Source organism: Lactuca serriola, chromosome 9 (assembly GCF_051521515.1).
Source record: "Lactuca serriola cultivar US96UC23 chromosome 9, Lser_US96UC23_V15, whole genome shotgun sequence".
NCBI classification, from domain to species: domain Eukaryota; kingdom Viridiplantae; phylum Streptophyta; class Magnoliopsida; order Asterales; family Asteraceae; genus Lactuca; species Lactuca serriola.
In genome coordinates this window covers 215,788,528-215,810,962 of record NC_136416.1, presented here as the reverse complement: position 1 = coordinate 215,810,962, position 22,435 = coordinate 215,788,528, and the positions used below count along the sequence as shown (strand labels likewise).

The 22,435-nt window shown below is 35.0% G+C and overlaps 2 protein-coding genes across 3 annotated transcripts; both read left to right on the top strand.

Moving 5' to 3' along the window:
- Positions 1-5,318: 5,318 nt before the first annotated feature.
- LOC145072072 (shaggy-related protein kinase kappa) lies at positions 5,319-10,133 on the top strand. Of its 2 annotated transcripts, none has more exons than XM_079018436.1 (13): positions 5,319-5,651; positions 5,862-6,098; positions 6,210-6,302; positions 6,396-6,455; positions 6,551-6,823; positions 7,455-7,529; positions 7,667-7,723; positions 7,803-7,943; positions 8,064-8,114; positions 8,210-8,305; positions 9,322-9,405; positions 9,510-9,612; positions 9,865-10,133. In XM_079018436.1, the coding sequence occupies exons 2-13, from the start codon at positions 5,952-5,954 to the stop codon at positions 9,954-9,956; spliced, it is 1,272 nt and encodes a 423-aa protein (XP_078874562.1). In that variant the 5' UTR covers positions 5,319-5,651; positions 5,862-5,951; the 3' UTR covers positions 9,957-10,133. The 2 variants fall into 2 exon arrangements, with proteins under 2 accessions (XP_078874562.1, XP_078874561.1); XM_079018435.1 differs by having other exon boundaries at positions 5,321-5,651; positions 5,862-6,104.
- A 2,708-nt stretch (positions 10,134-12,841) lies between these two features.
- On the top strand, positions 12,842-16,180 carry LOC145072071 (stromal 70 kDa heat shock-related protein, chloroplastic). The gene is made up of 8 exons (XM_079018433.1): positions 12,842-13,472; positions 13,802-14,054; positions 14,157-14,236; positions 14,331-14,473; positions 14,577-14,675; positions 14,763-14,952; positions 15,051-15,449; positions 15,538-16,180. The coding sequence occupies exons 1-8, from the start codon at positions 12,942-12,944 to the stop codon at positions 15,949-15,951; spliced, it is 2,109 nt and encodes a 702-aa protein (XP_078874559.1). The 5' UTR covers positions 12,842-12,941; the 3' UTR covers positions 15,952-16,180.
- The last annotated feature ends 6,255 nt before the right edge of the window (positions 16,181-22,435 follow it).

The following is a 22,435-nucleotide window of genomic DNA, read 5'->3' as shown; positions in this document are numbered from 1 at the left end:
CTTATATGGTTTATATAAAAATGCATGCTAGTTATAAGTTTAATGCCTTGGAAACAATTTGCATGTATAATTAGTGAAAACATAAATCCAAGGTATTTAGGGTTGTATGTGCACCATAGGATGTTGTAGTATACAAAACCCAACAATGGAACTCTGCAAGTGGTAGGTAGGAGTCCTAGCTCCCACCAAAATCAATGACACAGGCTCGCAACATATCCTCAAGAGTCTGTAACGTCCGCTCACTCTGGCCGCCGGTCTGCGGATGGTAAGTTGTGATGAAATGCAGATTCGTACCCATCTCCTTATGAAACTTATGCCAAAATTGGGAGGTGAACTGAACATCACGGTCTTAAACAATAGGGATCGGAACCCCATGACGAGCAACGATCTCGCGAATATACACATTGACCAACTTCTCGGCCGACGAGCTCTCCCGAACCTCCATAAATTGGGCACTCTTGGTCAATCGATCTACGATGACCCAAATAACATCAAAACCCTTTGCCATCTTCGACAACTTGGTGATGAAGTCCATCGAAATCTGCTCCTATTTCCACATGGGAACCTCCAAAGTCTGCAGCCTGCCATGCGACCTCTGATGCTTGGCCTTGACCATCCTACATGTCAAGCACCTCTCGACGTACCAGACGATCTCCCTCTTCATGCACGACCACCAATAACTCAACCTCAGATCCCGATACATTTGATGGATAGAAACGAGACTTATGAGCCTCCTTCAACACAATATGCCTGACCCCACCAGACATAGGAACCCATACCCGACCGTAACGGTTCAACAAACCATGACTGTCCAGAACAAACTTGGTGATCTTGCCCCAGATCCTCTCAATCTTCCAATTCTCTTCCCGAACACCCTCGACCCGAGCCTCCCTAATCATCCCCACAAGCGGAGAATCCACATATATCCTCATACATGTCAACCCAACAGAAGGTCCAACCGACTTGCGGCTCAAAGCATCCGCCACCACATTTGCTTTACCCGGATGGTAAAGGATCTCGCAATCATAATCCTTGACTACGTCCAGCCACCTGCATTGCCTCATGTTCATGTTCGGCTGATCCATAATGTACCTCAGGCTGTTATGGTCCGTGTAGATGGTACAATGGACCCCATGAAGATAATGTCTCCAAATCTTGAGGGCAAAAACCACAACCTTTATGAGATCCATCCAATGAAACATCCAAGAATAAGGAGAAAAGGGACAAAACTCGAGATCTAGCTACATAAAGGAGTAAAAATCGGATCTTGGACACTTACAAAGGTCCATAAGTGTGTCAAAATGAAGATGAGAACTTTGCTTGCTAGATCCTTGCCTCCTTCTTCTTACTTCTTCTCCTTTTGCTCCAAAAAATACCACACTAGCTCACAAAATGAGAGGGAAGGGTGATTAGGGTTCATAAGGGTCGATATGAGGGTTTGGAGCCTGATAAAAGATCAACCTTAAGGACTTAAGGAGGTTATATAGGGTGCAAAACCCTAAAATTTTGGGTTTCCCACCCAACCATCAACACATCGAGTTTCTTAACCAACTCACCGAGTTGGTCCATAAAAATGCGCGGCCCAAAAGTCCTTCAACGTGCCGAGTTAAGGCTATCAACTCGCTGAGTTCCAAAGGAAAACTTGCTTTAAAGAATAAATCTCTTACCTGAAAATCAGGATTCTCTCTCTCTCTCTCTCTCTCTCTCTCTATATATATATATATATATATATATATATATATATATATATATATATATATATCCAAATTTTAAATCTTTCGATTCATATGGAAAGTTAGATACACAAATGGAAAAAGCAAGATATAAAAGTTGTGACACTGCAATTCATGTAACATGAAATTAAGTATGTGATTATAAAAAAAATGTTGGAAGTGTTATGTTTGTCTATGTATTGATGCTAAGATTGAGAAACAAGTTTACCGGTACAAGAAAAGTACAATAATGGAGAAAAAAAATGCAATGGACTGTCTACATACAAGGGTACGTAGTTTCCACAAAGTTGGTCCACGAACATCGACAAAATTACGGAAATAGTAATGGTAATGGTGTGCAATTGAGTGTCGTGGAAACAATAAGGGGCTACCATGATGGAAGGCTAGCCATGGATATCCAATTTTGTAGAAAGATATCCGCAACGTACAATTTTTTTTTAATTATGATTATTATTTTTTTATTTTATGTTTTTCTAATATTGGCAGATCCAAACAAATATTGTAAAATACAAATATATATTACTTTTGTTCTCTCTTACTCTTTAAGAAATGATTTTGTGAAAACCTACGGAGAGTAACCAACTATATATTCTAAATATTCCCATAAAGCATCTCTTGACCTATAATGCATCTAGATTAATGAAGATCACTTCTATTGTTAAATGCCTTTGAGAAACATATAGTTCCCCTCTTCACATTAATTTTTTTGAAGGAATATATTTTATAAGTTTAATATACTTTTATAGTTCATTGGAAGATGATACGAGGAAACAAGATCTCCAACTCTTACCATTCATCAAAGGGTTTCACCAACATATGATTTATTGCCTTTTAATCTTGTTTCCATTATTATATGGAATACACTAATATATACAAATTATTTTTCCAGCTTTTGTTCACAAGAAAAAAGAAAATAGTGAATACATAATAAACAATCTTAATAAAATATAAAAAAATAGCTTCACAATTACAATCTTTTGATTTTGTTATCATTATACTTATTCTAATAACACAAACATAGAGTATAATAGTTTAGGATAACATTAATACAAGTCAAAGACGATAATATGAACCGTGATTGGGGTTTTTAGGTGTAACTCGAATTTGTAACATTGTGTTACATCTAAGACCCATAATACATTGAATTCTATAGGTTTCAGTGAATTGTTACATTGTCATTTAATAACAATGCATTGAACTTTATTAGGTTCAATGAAATATACTTTAAACATTATTTAAGATTTTTTTTTTCCTTTTTCATATTGAAGATTTCAATGTGTATGTTCCGAATTCATTAAATGTTCATATGACGTTTCATAATGAACATTTCATCTATTAAATAACAATTAAGTTTGTCACCTTATTAAAATCTCCCTATAAACCATGTATTGCGATGCTCTTAATATCATTATACATATTTCAATCAACTATGATACATAACTAAAATACTTAATTATACATATATTAACATATTAACAAAGACGATTGAGAGCGTGTTCGGCAAAATTAGTTGGTAGCGGGTAGCGGGTAGCGGGTAGCTTGTAGCGTTTTGTTAAACGCTAAATGAAGTAACATTTAGATTTGAAGCGTTTTGTTTAAACTAAACGCTAGAAGCTTGTAGTGCCGAACGAAACTTTCTGTTCAAAACGGAACGTTTTGTTAAAGGGAAAATGACATAAAAGCCCTTAAATTTTCACAAAAATGTCGGTTTTACCCTTGGACGTGTTTTATGTTCAGTAAAGCCCGAAGTTTTGTTTAATTTGTTCATTTTTACCCTTGTAGCCGGTTTCCAGGTAACCTATCAGTTACCTAGGTTACCTGATTCCAGTAAAGCCCTTGTATTTTAAAAAATGTTTGGATTTACCCTTAAGTTTTTCAAAAATGTTCGAATTTACCCTTACCTTGATTGTTATTTTGATTATTATTATTACATTTTTAATTGTATAAAAATATTTTATACATATGTTTTTAAATGTATAAAAATATTTCATACGTTTTAATACATTTTTATACATATTATTATTATTATTGTTATTATTATTATTATTATTATTATTATTACCTTTTTAAATGTATAAAAATATTTTATACACACATTTTTAAATGTATAGAAATATTTTTATTAATATAAATATATTTTTGAAAATATATATACTTGTATTTAATATTTATATATACATTTGAAATCCCATGTATTCCTATAGAAATATATTTATATATTAAAAATGTATTTATTTGTATTTAGTAGGTATAAGTATAAATATATATACTTATTTCATATAAAAATATATTATATACATATAAATATAAAAATATGTATTTATATGGTTTATATTATATAAAAGATATAATTATATGTATTTGTACATATTACCAAGCATAAATATGTATTTATTATCAAACATCATACTAAATAGATAAGTAAAATAAATATTCATTAACTAAAAACATAATGTAACAATTATAAAACCCTTGTAATTAGAAAACCTCAATAAAAACATTCGATTACAGATATGATTTAGTATAAAATTTGAAAAAAACTCTATTATTCAACTATATTAGGTTAATAGTGAGTAGATAACAATAAATGATCAACAAATAACATTCGTAAATGAAAAATATACAGAATATAATTCAAAAAAACCTCGAAAAATACACTTGATCACCGTAAAAATTAAGTATTATCAACTTAAAATCATTCATTAACTGTTTTTATCTCAAAAATTGATAACGAAATGTCAAATACGAGTGTAAACTTCATTTATGATTGTTGTAAGTTCACAAAAAAATCACGAAATGCATCAATTTTTATATTGATCTGAAGCATTTGTTTTTGCAAAATCAGTCATTGACGACATTTTTTACTTTATCAAGCTTTTTATGTTCGATTAAACAATTATAGATGAACATTTAGGGTTTTCAAATGTATATAAATACTAAATACAAGTACATATATTTTTAAAAATATATTTATATTAGTAAAACTATTTTTATACATTTAAAAATGTATAAAATATTTTTATACAATTAAAAATGTAATAATAATAATAATAATAATAATAATAATAATAATCAATGTAAGGGTAAATTCGAACATTTTTTGAAAATTCAAGGGCTTTAATGACACTAGGTAACCGGTAGGTTACCTGGAAACCGGCTACAAGTGTAAAAATAAACAAATTAAACAAAATTTCGGGTTTATTGGACATAAAACACGTCCAAGCGTAAAACTTATATTTTTATGAAAACTTAAAGGATTTTATGTTATTTTCCCTTTGTTAAACGATAGAAGTTAAAAACTCTCAAATGCTTCGTGCCGAACACAGAAATCCTGAGTAATTGACCGATATAAATGGTATAAACATGCTAATTTTTAACGAGATCTACATCTGATGTTGGTTTTGTTATATCGGTAGAGACATTTTTTTATCTAATGACATTTTTACCGAGATCTACATTTTTTATCTTGTTTTATAAATTTGGTAAAAGAAATAAAAATAAAGGGTGGGACTTGGGTGTGAAAGTACTTTTGAGTTTTGACATCAAATCAAGATCAAAATCAAAAAGATTGAAGGTGGTGAACGGTGAAATGAAAACAAACTCTGTCACCAACTTGTCAGAAACCCAAAAGCCCTCATCTCTCTCTTTCTCTATTTCTCTCTCATCACTTGCAAAGTGAATAGTGTGTGTAGTATCCAAAAGATCAAAAAGCCGAAAACTTCTCTATCTCTCATTCTCATGGAGAGAGAGAAAATCCCAGTTAGATAACTGCAAGACACAAATACTTCACATAAATTGTCCCCAAAACCAGAAAAAACAGCAATCAGATCAACCATCTGCTCATCCTCGGTCGTCTGTCAGTTGATTGATTGTGAAATGCACAGGCTCTGGTGTGGTAATTTTACCAAATTCATCGAGGTGAGCAATGTTTTTTGTTTCGGTGTTGGTTTTAATTGATTTGAGTTATTCCTGGTCGATATTATTATGCGTTTAACAACAATTCATCATTTAAAATTTTAATTCGCGTTTTATGATCTCGTTTAGATTAATTTTGGAGTGATTTCGACTTAGATCTGACTGATAGTGAAAATTCTACCTTCTTTTGATTTATTTTTATCACGAACACAGGTTTTTGCGTGGAATTATTTGGCAGTTTCCGTAAGTGTATGTGGAGTGTAGCAGTCGTTGCCACCTTTGCTGCTACTCATCCGGTGTAAAATGGCTTCTGCCAGCCTTGGACATGGCGGAGTTGGCAGTTCCAGAGCTGTTACCGGCTTCAATGATTCATCTAGTTCAGTTGACTGGCTGGGGAGGGAGATGCTTGAGATGCGACTCAGGGACAAGGTGGAACATGATGATGAAAGAGTGAGTGTAAGTTCCTTTTTCCCTTACCATAAACTTTCTTATATATCTTTCATAACATTCTTATATATCTTCATTTATTGATAATCTGTTCATGTTGGATTTATATTGCAGGATAGTGAACCAGAGATAGTACATGGTGTGGGTGCTGAGGCAGGGCATGTGATAAGAACCACAATAGGTGGTCGCAATGGTCAGTCTAAACAGGTTGGCAGTATTGATTTTTTCAAGTATTAGCCTTTTTCATGGCAATGGATCAAATTACATAAATACCCTTTCTTTGATCTTGTGTTGTCCCAGACTGTCAGTTACATAGCTGAGCATGTGATTGGAACTGGTTCTTTTGGTGTTGTTTTCCAAGTAAGTAGATGATTTTGTTGAGTTATTGTTTTAAAGTTTAGAGTCTTGGTGTGATTTTTCCTTTTCCTTTTTCTGATTTTGTTTATTGGTGAAAGGCGAAATGCAGAGAAACTGGAGAGATTGTTGCTATAAAGAAAGTTCTTCAAGATAAGAGATATAAGAACAGGGAGCTACAAATCATGCAAATGCTGGATCACCCTAATGTTGTGGCCTTGAAGCATTCTTTCTTTTCAACAACTGATAAAGAAGAGCTATACCTCAATCTTGTTCTTGATTTTGTTCCTGAAACAGTTAGCAGAAGTGCTAGGCATTACACTAGAATGAACCAACGAATGCCCTTGATATATGTCAAGTTATACACCTATCAGGCATGTGCATGTTTCTTCTTTTTTCTCATTAAGAGGCTTTTTTTTTTTGTCTTAATGGGCTTAATGGTTTAAACACTCAATCTAGATAGAATGACTTAATGAGTTAAGCCAAAAAACCTAACCAGTGTCTTAAGACAATAATTTTTTTTTTCTCATTTCTTTTCTTTTTTCCTCCCAACTTCTCTCAGCTTAAAGTTGATGTACATTCTGAAATTTGTTTTTTAGAATGTAATGGTAAATTGGTCCTTTAGTTTTATTCAAACGGTTTATTCAATCTAAAAGAGAAACATATCATATGTATACAACACTTTATCCATACATACCTCATTACCCATCGAGCCAATTTACACATACATGACTTAATGGGAAAAGAAAGAAACATCCCCTAAATTTTATCCGGATAAATGATGTTTAAAAAATATTTGAGAAAATGATGACAAACTTGGTGAAATGAAGAAGAAAGTCAAATAAAGGCAACTTTGTAAGATATTAGGACTTAATGGGGAAAGCCTCATTTCCCTTACTTTCTCTATTAAGTTGTTGTTTTTTTTTTTTTTTTTTTTTTTTTTTTTTTTTTTTTTTTTTTTTTTTTTGCGTTAAGTTAAAAAGAGACATTCGCTTTTGTTTGCAGATATGCAGGGCACTTGCTTATATTCATAATTGCATTGGTATCTGTCATCGTGACATCAAGCCTCAAAATCTGCTAGTAAGATTCTTTTGTGTAATATTAAGATTGTTAGATTATATAAAAACTTTCATACTATAGTCGTCTCGTTTTTACACATTTCAAGAAACAATAAGACACTCAAAAGATTTCCATTCTTGTATCTTTCCCTATTTCAGGTGAATCCACACACACACCAGCTAAAACTATGTGACTTTGGAAGTGCTAAAGTGCTGGTAAGTTACATAAACATGTTCATGTTGGTTTTAATTTATTAGTTGTGTCTTGTTTATATTCTTTAATTTGTTTTTATAGGTAAAAGGAGAGCCTAATGTTTCTTATATCTGTTCAAGATATTATCGTGCACCAGAGCTTATATTTGGTGCCACTGAATATACACCAGCTATAGATATTTGGTCAACAGGTTGTGTCATGGCTGAACTACTACTTGGACAGGTACTTAGCTTTATATTTTTTGTAAATTTTTCCTTGATAGTATATTTTCAAAAATATAAAATCCATTGAAGCTTCATAAGTTTTTCATAAAAAACGATATAAGTTTATTTTAATATGCAGCCATTGTTTCCCGGAGAAAGTGGTGTTGATCAACTTGTGGAGATCATTAAGGTAAGATAAATCAACTGTTAACACACGTTTTTTTTAGCTTAATTGTATTTTTTATTTATTTACTATCGACTTTAAATAGTATATTTTTTATACAGGTTCTGGGAACTCCTACAAGAGAGGAGATAAAATGCATGAATCCAAATTATACTGAATTTAGGTTTCCTCAAATAAAGCCTCATCCATGGCACAAGGTATGCATTGTATCATCAATAAATTAGATTTTATATATATATATATATATATATATATATTAAATTCTAAATATAATACTTAAACAAATATGGGGAGAGAGAATCTCAAAAGTGATAATTTTGAAGATTCAAAGAAACAAAAGGACAAAACACATAGATTTATTATTGGATAAATTATTTAAAATCATAAATTTTATTTGACTAGTTCTTTTAGTTAAAAAATAATATTAGGAGTAAATTACCTTTCTGGTCCCTGAGTATAGCTGGTTTCTGCAATTTTGGTTCTAAAAAGTTTTTTTCGCAGATGTGGTCCTTTTTAAGAGGCTCTTGTAATGTTTTTAATCCGTGTTTCAAGTAAAATTATTATTTTTGGTCTCCAAGTATAGCTGTTTTTGCAATTTTGGTTCCAAAAAAATAGTAATTTTACTCGGAACAAAGACCAAAATTGCAAGAGAAAACTTTTAGGGACCCAAATTGAAAAAAATCAACTATATTCAGGGACTAAAAATGTGATTTACTCTAGTATTATTATTATTATTTTTTTTTATCATTTATACCAATTTATTTATATTATAGTTAAAATAAATTGTTTGTGTATTGTAAGTATAATTATTAAGAGTAAATTTCATTTGTGGTCTCTGAGTTTAGCTGATTTTTTCATTTTTGGTCTCAAAAAGTTGTTCTTTTGCAATTTTGATCCTTATTTGATGATTTTGTAACGTTTCTGGTCTCGCTTCCAAGTAAAATGACTATTCTTTTAGACCAAAATTGCAAAAAAAAATTATACTCATGGACTAAAAATAGTCATTTTACGTGGAATAGATAGGGACCAACAACATCACATGAACCTGTAATAATTAATAAGACCCAAATTTGCAAGAGAACTTATAGGGACTAATATTGAAAAAATCAGCAATGTTTCAGGGACTAAAAATGTAAGTCAAAGTATGATAAATAATAGTATTAATTAGATTATGTTAAAGTCAACCTAATTAGAATATTGTTTTATTTTTCAGGTCTTTCAAAAGCGTTTACCTCCAGAAGCAGTGGATTTAGTTTGTAGGTTTTTTCAATATTCACCTAATTTGCGCTGCACTGCGGTAATTTATAACTCATAACCCTTTTTACTATAATTTCAGTCGTAAAGTAGTAATTTCAAAAAAAAAAAAGATTTGATTTTTTTTTTTTTTTTTTAAAATTGCAGTTGGAAGCTTGTGTTCATCCCTTCTTTGATGAATTGAGGGACCCAACCACCCGTCTTCCTAATGGTCGTCCACTTCCTCCACTCTTCAATTTTAAACCACAAGGTACATAATTAGTTATAATTAAATTATCTATATAGTAGGGTTAAAAGAAAATTAATTTCTATGCACATTCTGTTCCTTCGTTATTCCATGCTATACAACCAAACAAACCCTAAAAGTTTTTATTATATTAGTTATTTTCCATTTATTAGGGTGTTACGATTTGGTATAAGAGCATTAGTTTAAGTAAACAAATTCCAGATCTACAAGTATAAGTGCTTTGGACTTAAAACTGTAAGATTGTTTGTGATGCAGAGCTTGCAAGCATCCCTCCTGAGACTTTGCAAAGGTTGATACCAGAACATGCTCGAAAGCAGAACTTATTCATGGCTTTGAACACCCACTGAGTTTGTTATTATATTATTATTATTTTTCTTTTTCTTTTTGTGTTAGTATCATTATTATATATGTAAGAGCTTGCATATAGACTTGTTATGGTTTTCGTATATGGTAATGTTGAGGCATGGAAGGAAGATGATGAGGAATTGTTATGATTATAATATTATATATATATTTATGTATTACCTTAGTTTGTAACAATTTTTAAGAGTCTTAATCACTCATATATAATTTTGTTCCATTGTTGTGAATAGTTGGTAATATAAAAAGAAACCAGTTGGTTGCATCATACTTGATTACTATAAATATTTCACATGAAACACAACTACAATTTGAATGAAAATAAGACTATTATTTCATTAATAAAGCAATCAATACAATGTTATTGCATATCAAGGCGATATTAAGGTGGTGTTTGACTTAGTTTTTTAGAGGTCAAAAGTCCTTTTTGAAAAAGTTGCAAAAAGTCAGGTTTTCCTAACTTTTCCAAAAAATTGATTTTCCTTCTATACAAAATCCAAAATTAGCTTTTAAAGGGGTGTTTGACTTATCTTTTGAGGGGCCAAAAGTTCTTTTTGAAAAAGATAGAATGCAAAAGATGTTTGGTAAAACCATTTTAAAAGCTACTTTTTGATTTTTTTTATATAAGGAAAAATGACTTTTTGGAAAAGTAAGGAAATGCTGTCTTTTTGTAACTTATGCCAAGATGACTTTTGGCTCCCAAAAAGATAAGCCAAACACCCCCATAAAAGTCTTTTGCCAAACATCTTTTAACTTTGATCTTTTCGTAAAAGGATTTTTGACATCTTAAAAGCGAAGCCAAACACCCCCTAAAACTATGATCATTACAAATAACACCAACATCAATAGTAAGTAGTAACATCACCACAATATGCCTATTGTATTACATATTACTTGATTGTGCAATGTCATTACACAAGTTATTAATGTTGGTTGTTTGTCCATCTCGGGTTTGAAAAGTTTGAGGAAAAAGATGTTAAATAGATGAATTAGAAGAAAAAGTTGTTCGGTTACATGGTTAGATTCCTAGCTTTTAGTGTTTCAGATTTGGAACAAAACTGAAATATGGTTACTATTTGGTGAAATACTTTCAATTAACCTTTCACGCCAAATCCTTATTGGTTGCATCATTGAAGGATTGATTCATGTTGACAAGAATATACAACCATTTCTGAAGTAGACAAACAGTTATCTTTCTGCCAGAGTCAGACATGAAACATAAATATGTTATTTATTGTGACTCATCTTGTGAAAAATCCAATATTTAACATTAAAATGAAAGAGATGTGTATGAGATGTCATCCATCAAAGAAGTGATCAATAATGGTAAGGTGTTAACAAGAAAGATCTTTGGTACCAGGAATCTAACACATATGTTTACCATAATGTTGACAACTAAGAAGTTGAAGATTTACATAGCTTCAACAAACATTTTATATGATCAACGAGAATGCAATTGACTAGAGAGAGAAAGTTACACACTTTTAGGTTTATAACAAGTGCACACCTTGAAAGGCAACCAAGTTGTTCATCAACCTCCAACACGATTTGTTAGTTTGTGGAGTCTGAAAATTGTTAGATGACTTGATAGGTGCTAGAGCGACCACAAAGTGGGAAATAGTGGGCGACGTTCAAGAGGCAACACTACCCGGGCTGATTCAAGACGATTTGAGGCCCAAGACAAAATAAAAAAATGAGGCCCTTAACAGTAATATTTTTAAGTAAAAAATTGACTAATTACTTAGAATTCATGGTTGTAACCTCTTTGTCTTCTCCACCAATTGTGACTCTAATCTCGTTTCTCCTATTTTCTTGTTGCCTGCAACGACTTAATATCAAACGTTTTTTCCCCTATAATAATATAAGTAGATATATACAAAATGAACCCTAGAAATTTGGAGGTTCTGGGTCGTCGTCCATACCGCCCACCACTGATACGACCCTAAACACTACCATCTTGCATTTGTATTTCTCAATTTCCATTTTCATTTATTTCTTTTGGAACTTGCATTTCTCCAACTCATCTTCCATTTATATTTGGCATCTTGAATTCCATTTATTTCCATAATTTACAACTTGTATTTTTCCACTTTCATTTCCATTATTTGTGGATTAGGGTTCTTTGTCTTCAACATCAAGTGCTGTTTAAGCACTTGTTTTTGTAGCAGTTTGGTATATCTTCACCAACACAACAAAAAAAACCATATTTCTTTGTAGGGTGTTGTTTATAAAAGATTAAAAGCAGTTCAAAATAAACAATTACATATTAACTTTTAAGAGTCAGTATAAATACCTGGAATTAAGGCTTCCAAAAAAAATATCCGTCCAGGGTTGAGATCGGTCTCTCACATTGAGCTAGATCTCTACAATCACACGTAACATTTTGAGCAAATCGAAAACCATGAAGTCGATTATTAGAGCTTGAAGAAGAAGAATGCATAGAGAGCTTTGAGTAAAACAGATGTACTGTAAAATGCATATAAATCCTAGTTCTTTTGTAAGAAGACCTTATGTGTATAACCATTAGCCACATAAGATGACATGTAAGCTAATTACAAGCTATGTCAATACATAAAACTTTGCAAAACCGATTCTAACAGATAAGAGTGATCACAATGTTACTTTTGTTCAAATTGAAAGATTTTTTTAGAACAAACGAGAAAATAAATGGTTAAACCTAATAAAATGTTACAAAGGCAATTGAACTATATTTTTGGAATGATTTTCCAGTGTTTCAAAGGCAATTGAAGTATTGAAAGCAGCCCATATCCTGACCATACAATTTGGAGAGGAAGAAGATTCTAGAGCCGTTCACGTGTCCCTACCTAACCCTCTCCTCCCAATCTCCGTCCCCTTTTTATCTACTCTACTCCCCCAAAACCTCACCATTTCACTCCCATTCTTCTTCATACTCCTCAATTCTTTAGGGTTACACTTATACCACCCCTAGATTCTCTTAAAACTCTATCACAATGGCTTCATCAACAGCCCAGATTCACGCTCTCGGAGGCACTCCCTTTGCCTCTACTCAAAATTCACCCAAAACCGTCTTCTTCGGCAAAGGATTAACCAAATCCGTTTCGTTTTCGCACCAGAAATCATTTGTCAAGCTCAAGAAGACAAGAAGAAATGGTCCGCTTAGAGTTGTGGCTGAGAAGGTTGTTGGAATCGATCTGGGAACCACAAACTCCGCCGTTGGTGCCATGGAAGGTGGGAAGCCTGTTATTGTGACTAACGCCGAAGGACAGAGGACTACTCCGTCGGTGGTGGCGTACACGAAGAACGGAGATAGGTTGGTGGGACAGATTGCGAAGAGGCAAGCTGTTGTCAACCCTGAGAATACGTTCTTTTCGGTGAAGAGATTTATTGGGAGGAAGATGTCGGAGGTGGATGAGGAGTCCAAACAGGTTTCCTACACGGTGGTGCGCGATGAGAATGGAAATGTTAAACTCGATTGCCCTGCTATTGGGAAACAGTTTGCTGCTGAAGAAATCTCAGCACAGGTAATTGAATTATGATTTGTTCAACTGGTTTGTAAGAATCAAGTCATTCATATGCTCTTTTCATAACATAATTAGCACTGTTTCACAATTGCTGTTGCCCGTTGGTGTTTAATTGTAGCTTAGTGGTATACACTATAGAGATAAGATCTTCAAATATAATGTCCAAGCACGATAACATGATATATAATGACTTCCTTTCGAGTTTATCCATAAGGTTTACAGCTAAATGTACAAAACATATGTTATTAACTGTAGATAAGGTTCACAGTTTGATGGTTATTTAGAATCTTTCTTTGACATAACCTTCTTGTTATTACTCTAATATCCAGGTTTTGAGAAAGCTTGTGGACGATGCTTCAAAGTTTCTGAACGATAAGGTCACCAAGGCTGTTGTCACTGTTCCTGCTTACTTCAATGATTCTCAAAGAACAGCAACCAAGGATGCTGGTCGTATTGCTGGTCTTGAAGTCCTGCGTATTATCAATGAACCTACAGCTGCTTCACTAGCTTATGGTTTTGAAAGGAAGAACAATGAAACCATATTGGTGTTTGACCTTGGAGGTGGTACTTTTGATGTTTCAGGTAAGGAAATTTAAAGTTATCGATAAGTGAACCATATTGTTGTGTATACAAGCTAATAAGCTAACTGTCAAACTCACCTTCGTTTTTGTATATCATTTACAGTTCTTGAGGTTGGTGATGGAGTCTTTGAGGTGTTGTCTACTTCTGGAGACACCCATCTCGGTGGTGACGATTTTGACAAGGTGAGAATTTGCTAAGGACTAATTAGTAATTATTGGTCTTCGCTTATAACTTTTGATCTGTAAATTTATATTTCTTGTATGCTATATCGTTCAGAGAATTGTGGATTGGCTTGCTGCTAGTTTCAAGAAAGATGAAGGCATTGATCTCCTGAAAGATAAACAAGCTCTGCAACGGTTGACTGAGACAGCTGAAAAGGCTAAAATGGAACTATCAACTTTGACACAAGCAAATATTAGGTATTACATAACTCATGATCATAGTATATATTGGTACCCAATTTGATTTTTTTTTTTTGTTAATTTGCTGATTTATAATAACTATATAATCTTTCTTTCTCAGCCTGCCATTCATTACAGCCACTGCTGATGGCCCTAAACACATTGATACTACCCTTACAAGGGCAAAGTTCGAGGAACTATGCTCAGACCTACTTGATAGGTACCTACTTTGCTTAATACCATTTAGTCAATGGAAAAAATGGATGAGGGCAAATTTGTTAAAAAAAAACTTTGGTCATTCTTTCAGGCTTAAAAGACCAGTTGAAAATTCTCTAAGGGATGCAAAGTTATCTTTTAAAGATATAGATGAGGTGATCCTTGTTGGTGGCTCAACACGTATTCCAGCTGTTATAGAAGTTGTTAAGAGCTTAACCGGAAAGGAACCAAATGTTACTGTCAATCCAGATGAAGTTGTTGCCTTGGGTGCTGCAGTTCAGGTATACCCCCCCATTCCCTTAAGACAATTTGTTAATGGATTAGGAGGGCATTTATGTCTTTTGCATATAATTGATGTTTAATTGTTGTTGATTTGTAGGCTGGTGTTTTGGCGGGTGATGTAAGCGACATTGTTCTTCTAGACGTAACACCATTATCGATTGGTCTAGAAACTTTGGGAGGTGTGATGACAAAAATCATCCCAAGAAACACAACCTTGCCAACATCAAAATCTGAGGTTTTCTCCACAGCCGCCGATGGCCAAACAAGTGTGGAAATCAACGTCCTTCAAGGTGAACGTGAGTTTGTTAGAGACAACAAGTCTCTCGGAAGCTTCCGTCTAGATGGAATCCCACCGGCCCCACGTGGGGTCCCACAAATCGAGGTTAAATTCGACATTGATGCAAATGGTATCCTTTCTGTAACTGCCATTGACAAAGGTACAGGAAAGAAACAAGATATTACAATTACTGGTGCTAGCACATTGCCTAGTGATGAGGTATCTTTAATTCTTATCTCTTTTTTCTTTTATTTTAAAAAAAAAATGTAAAGGATTATTATAATAACAATGAAACATGAAAAAACAGGTACAAAGAATGGTTAGTGAAGCGGAAAAGTTTGCAAAAGAAGACAAAGAGAAAAGAGATGCGATTGACACAAAGAACCAAGCGGATTCAGTTGTGTACCAGACAGAAAAGCAGTTGAAGGAGCTTGGAGAGAAGGTTCCAGTAGCTGTGAAAGAGAAGGTGGAGGCCAAACTTGGGGAGTTGAAGGAGGCTATTTCTGGCGGATCAACACAGACCATTAAAGACGCCATGGCAGCACTTAACCAGGAGGTGATGCAGCTGGGACAGTCGCTGTACAACCAGCCCGGTGGTGGTGGTGCACCAGGGGCTGGGGCGGCACCTGGTGGGGAGGCGTCTGAACCATCATCATCGTCGTCGTCGAGTAAGGGACCTGAAGGAGATGTGATTGACGCAGATTTTACTGATAGCAAATGATGATTTTTTGGGTTGATTCTTTTTTGTTTTGTTTCAATGGTGGAAAAAGTATAATAGGATGGATGGATGGATGGTGGTGGTACTATCACTATCATATCATATGTAGGTAGAATTGAGAAAAAGTGGTTAGATGCCCCTTTTGGCTTTGGGATACGATGCCATGGATTTTGTCTATTATATCATTGTTTTACTTTTTATATTTTTAAACTCAATTTTTGTTGGTTGAGAATGTGTGTTTTGTGGTTTTCCTACTTCCAAGGAATTTTTTTAGATCAGATCTGTTACAATGCTAGGCGTTTTACCTCCAAATTTATTAATATTCGTTAGAGTTGCAATTTATTTTGCAAATGGAATTTTTGGGATTGTTTATTATGATAGTTATTTGGCAAAGGGAAAATGACCTTTTTGAGGGTAATAAAGTATTCAATCTTGTATTCATTAGGTACTTTTTTTTTTATTATTTTTTTTATTATTATTATTATTATTATTATTATTATTATACAATTGAACTTATAATTTCTGCTTACCAAAGCCACTATATCTGGTTATCACTTGTTTTACCGGTTATCACACTTAATTAGAGATGACATGTTTAGAACACATTTAATTAGCGTTTCTCTTTCACCCCCTTTGTCCTTACAGTTAGGGTTCGTTAAATTGAAGAAAAAGTTCAATCGAAGCATACGGTTAGGAAATTGAAGAGAACTGGTGAATGCGATTGTTATAGTGAAGAAGATGGCATCCGATTCCAAACAATGTAAATATTTAACAGTTTATATACATTATAATGGCTTATTCGCACCAAAACCATTAGTGTACTTGAACGCTGTTGTTTCAATCTATGATGTCGATTTTGGTGCAATGGATCTCAAAGACTTTAACTTGTTCATTACAAAGTTGATTGAAGACAGTTGTGATAATGTATATTATTGCACTAGAAATGAACCATTGGCAGAGGGTATTAGGAGAATTAGGAATGATGCTGACTACTTTGAGTTTATTGAAACGGGTTATAGTGATAAAGTTGGTCTAAGAATGAATGTGTATATAGACCAAGAAAATGAACCTGTACTTGATTGGGCTGATATGGAAGTAGTGGAAGATGATGAAGGGCATTATTCTGAGGAAGACCTGGATGATGATAAAGATTCACAACTTTCTGATGATATTCCATAAGAGCATGAAGCAGATGATTACATTCCTTCTCTTGACAAAACTATTGGTGATGAATTCTTACATCGGGTGTCAGGTATGTGTAAGGATATAAATGATGAGGCTGAAACTGATGAGGTTGAAACTTAGAATGGAGATGACAAAACAGTGTACCCTATCCATAATGAGAACCAGAAATGGGACAAACTGGTGCCAATTCTAGGTATGAGATTCTTTAACCCCATGGAACTGAAAAATTGTTTGACTAACTATGCACTGAAGAATGGGTACAACCTTTATTTTGAGAAAAATGATAGTCAGAGGTTATTAGTGAGATGTTGTAAAGATAACAAGAACCCCTCTTGTCCTTTTAGACTGTGGGCTTCCTGGATGAGTAGTGAAAGGTCTTTCCGGATTAAGTCCTTAGTTGATGACCATATGTAACGTCCCAAAATTCAAGACTAAAAATCTCTTTTAATAAAATATTAATTAACGTAAAATCATCATTTCAAAACATAAATAGAGTATTAGTTTTCAAAACATATGTTCATTATCAGAGTAAAACATTCTCAGGCTGACTAATCTATGGTGTGTGCCATGCGATCATCCCGAGCTCCATCATCCGCTACCGGAAGTACCTGAAACCAAAACTGAAAACCGTAAGCACGAAGCTTAGTGAGTTCCCCAGATACCACATACCATACAAACCATTCATAGCCAAGAACCATACATAACCGACTTATCCATAATCAAGTAAGGTGCTATGTGCCAAACATAGTCTTGCCATTATGCCACGGGCCGCGCGTGGTCTTCCTGGTCAAGCCTGGGCCGCTCCCTAGGTCTTACAGACAAGTGCTAAGGGCCACCCCTGGTCTTACAAACATGTGCCAAGGGCCACCCCTTGGTCTTTTATGCAAGTATCACAAAGACAACCGTACATACTACTCTACTTAGCTAAACAACATACAGTGTGGCAGAAGCCACCTCCTGGTCTTTCATATATAATAGCATACAATGCGCCAGGAGCCACCTCCTGGTCTTTCATACATATTGCCTAGGGATAACCCCCGGGTCTTTCTGTCATCCATAATAACATATTGTGTGCCAGGAGCCACCCCCTGGTCTTTCATGCATATTGCCTAGGGCTAACCCCCGGGTCTTCCTATCATCCATAATAACATACTGTGTGCCAGGAGCCACCCCCTGGTCTTTCATGCATATTCTAAATGGGTCGGCATTGATGCCTTAGACCCATACAAACAGTGATGAGACTCACCTCGCACTGCTGAACTCTGCTGATAATCCTCTGGCTGTTGACCGACAACTCTCTGAACCCCTGCTCCACTCGCTCCCCGAGCTACCAATGTCAAGGCAACACTGAGTCTATCTGACCCCCGAAAGACAACCAAGTCAACTCTGGTCAAAGACAAAGTCCTGGTCAAAGTCAACCTTCCAAGTCAACCCTACTCGCCGAGTCACCCTATTGACTCGCCGAGTTCATATGTTCAGAGTCCTTCTCTTAGCGACTCGACTCGCCGAGTCAGTCCATGACTCGCCGAGTCTACCGATTACCGAGTCCTGACCCGTCCAACTCACCGAGTCTCCATTCGACTCACTGATTCGAGTCTCAACTCGAAGGGTTTGGGGTTTCACGAACTGACTCGCCAAGTCCAAGAACAGACTCGCCTAGTCCAGGGCAACCTTCAACAGACTCGCCGAGTTGTTCATCCAACTCGCCGAGTTGTTCATCCAACTCGCCGAGTTCCTACCCAACATCATCTGATTCGACGAGCTGTTCATCCCACTCGTCGAGTTCCTCCTCGTCTTCATGCTACTCGCCGAGTCCACTCAAAGGACTCGCCGAGTCCATTCCGATCTACATACATGCAGAGGACTTTTGAGTCATGCATGGACTCCAAACTGCAAATCCACCATTCCCATGCCTATTCCTCACGTAAAGTTGCAAACTTTACATGTAGAGATGGAGATCTAGGCAAAATACACCATAAACTAGGGTTTAAGGCCAAGGGGCTTCAAAATTGACTCAAGGGCTGATACTTTATGCTTCTCTAGTCCATAAGACACTTGGATCTGAAGTAGCAACTCCAGATCCGACTTCTAACTCAAATGGGTGACAAACCATAGCTTAAAAGCCCCAAATCTCACAACCATGGAAGATCTAAAGGAGAGAACGACTTATTACCTTCAATATCTCAGAAAGGCTCCACAAACTCCAGATTTGAAGCCAATCCTTGAAGCTTAACTGATTCCCCTCTTTCTTCTTCCTTCAAATCACCCAAAAATGGCTTGGAAGCTTGAATGCACAACAATGGAGGCTTAAGGTTCGCTTTCTGAATGAGGGAGGCTCTAAGGAACCCTAATGGAGAGAATAAGGAGCTTAAATAGCGCCCAAAGTCCCGGATTTAGGGTTTTCCTTGCACAGACCAGACTCGCCGAGTCCACTTGGCTGACTCGCCGAGTTGGTCACTTACACCTCGACCCGGATCCTGCTTGGACTCGCCGAGTCGCCCCTAAAAATTAGGGTTTTCTTTCCTTTCTTGGCCTCCAAAACTTTGGGTGTTACACCATAACTGTTCAAGAGTCTTCAAACTTGGTTCCATTGTAACATATAAATGGATTGGAAAGCATTTTAAGAATCAACTTGTGAGAACCCCAAAATGAGCATAAGGAAAATGAAAGCCAACGTGAGTACAAAGTTTAACTTGATTGTTAGTGTCACTCAATGTAGAAATGCTAGGAGATATGCTTTGGATGAGATAGAGGGCAGTTTGATAGAACATTATGGTAAAGTATGGAGTTATGGAGAAGAAATAATGAGGACAAATCTTGGTTCAACAGTAAAGATAGATGTGAATGTCATGCCTGATTCCACCACTTACTTTTCTAAAATGTATGTTTGTTTTAAGGGTGTGAAGGATGGTTGGATTGCAGCATGTAGGAGGGTAAGAGGGGTAGATGGTTGTTTTTTAAAGGGTATATGTAGAGGCTAACTGTTAGCAGCTATGGGTAGGGATGCAAACAACCACATCTTCCCTATTGCATGGGCTGTGGTGGAAGTTGAAAATAAGGAAACATGGAAGTGGTTTCTTGACCTCCTTCTGGATGACATTGAAATGGGAATTGGTCATGGATTGACCCTCATATCAGACCAACACAAGGTATATTTCTGTTTTGTTTTGTTTAAGTAGAATGTTTTTGTTATGTCATTTATTTCAAGGATTAATAGAGGCTGTCAAAGAAAGAGTTACAACAGCAGAGCATAGACAATGTGCTAGGCACATCTATGCTAACTTCAAGAAAAGATTCAAAGGTGAACAATATAGGAAGTTGTTTTGGGCAGCAACTGCTAGTACTACTCAACCTCAATTTGAGGCAGAAATGAATTCCATAAAAAAAATTGACCATTTGGCTTATGAACACCTCATGGAAAGGGATCCTAAAAGTTGGTGCATGGCATTCTTTGAAGTGGATAGGGCTTGTGATGCTTATGAGAATGGCATATCAGAAAGTTTCAACTCTGTTATTGATCTTGCTAGGAAGAGGCCACTCATCACCATGTTGGAAGAGATAAGGATTTATGCAATGAAGTGGATGTATAAAATGTTGCTAGAGGGACAAAGTTGGGGGAATTTGAAAATATGTCCATTGGTGGTTGTCAAGGCCAACACAAATAATAACCCTAAATATTACACACTAAAATAGTGTATAGTGGTAAAGGGATCGAATCCACGGAGATTGGTTCAATTTATAACTCTATGAAAAATCTCTTTGTAAAAATACTTGTAAAATGACAATAAAAATAAAATGGGGGGTTTTGGTGTTTTGAAATACTTGAAACAAACTAGAGTTAACTATGATTTAAATAGACAAATGCAACAAAAATAAGAGTTTGATGTAAAATCAATAAAGGAGAGATGGTTGACTTAAAGTTTCCTCACTTTGACTTTTGATGAACATATCATTAGAATCCAATGGTGAAATACTTTGATTTAAATCCTTAATTTGGTTATAGTAATCCAAGAAGCTTGAGATTACCTAGACTTTTCTTAATTTTTGAAATGGCTAGAGAAGCTCATAACAATTTCCTTAGTCAAAGTCACTAATTCCAAATAGCATGTAATTAGTGAAAGTCAACTAGCATTAAGAACCAAAAAGTCACCAAATCCAAGAGGAGTCAATTTCTTTCACTACCATGTTGGAGGAAATGTTTTTATGATTGTGTGAAGCAAAAACAACACAAAAATCATTTGTTGCTTGCTAATTTGAGGATCATTTACTTAATCAAGAAATTAGCCAACTAATCACCACAAACACATTTAAACTCATGAATAAAAACATACTAGTAGTGATAATATGATAAAACACAAAACATTTCCATAAAGATTTAAGAACAAGTTCATGGATTCTTCAACATTCAACAAAAATTCAAAGGATTCAACAAAAAGTCAACCAAGATTTGCTTAGCCAAGCATGGCTAAATTCAAATGAACAAAGTTAGATAAGATTGTACCAAACATTTGACAAGATTCAAGAGATGAAAAGAAGATATTCTTCAAGTGTTCTTGGCCTCCAAAAATGCTCCAAACTCCAGAGAGAAAGTATGAAAATCGGACCTTCAAGATAAGGCTAAAGAGGCACACCAAACTTCCCAAAATAGAGCTCTTAGCAAAATCCCGAAATTGCCCTAGTCAGGAACCCACGCGGGCCGCGGGGAATCTTATGCGGGCCGCGGGCTCTGACGGGTAATTTTGGGCTTCTTCAAGTTTTGGGCCCCCACAGCTAATCCATTGGCCCAGTTCGAATCCAATCAACTCCTAGCCCATTTTTCTTCAGTATTTCTTCAATTAAAGCCCAATTTGTCTATCCACATCATTCTAAAATTCCGCAAACTCTTAAACATCAATCTTGCACACTCAAGAATTCTTTCGCGCCCTTTCAAATTTAAAGTTCAACACTTCTGCGCCTTCGAGCAATCGACAAATCTACTCCATGAATCACCTCCATAGACATCAAGCACGAAATCCCCAATTCCTTTCAAGCCCAATCGCCTCCCAAGAGTGCCGCCCCGCTAGTTTCCAAGAAAATCTGTAATAATGCTCAAGAAACTAGAAAGTACCCTGAAATGGTCATAAAAATAATAAAAGGGAAAATATGCATGGAAGTTAACTAAAATGCGAATGAAATGTGCTAAAATAAACTATAAAAAGAAGTAAATAAAATGAAGCTATCATCCATCTATAAGGTTGAAGATATCAAAGCTAAAGAAACAACAAAGATATGATATAACTTCTATTTTATAAATATTATATGT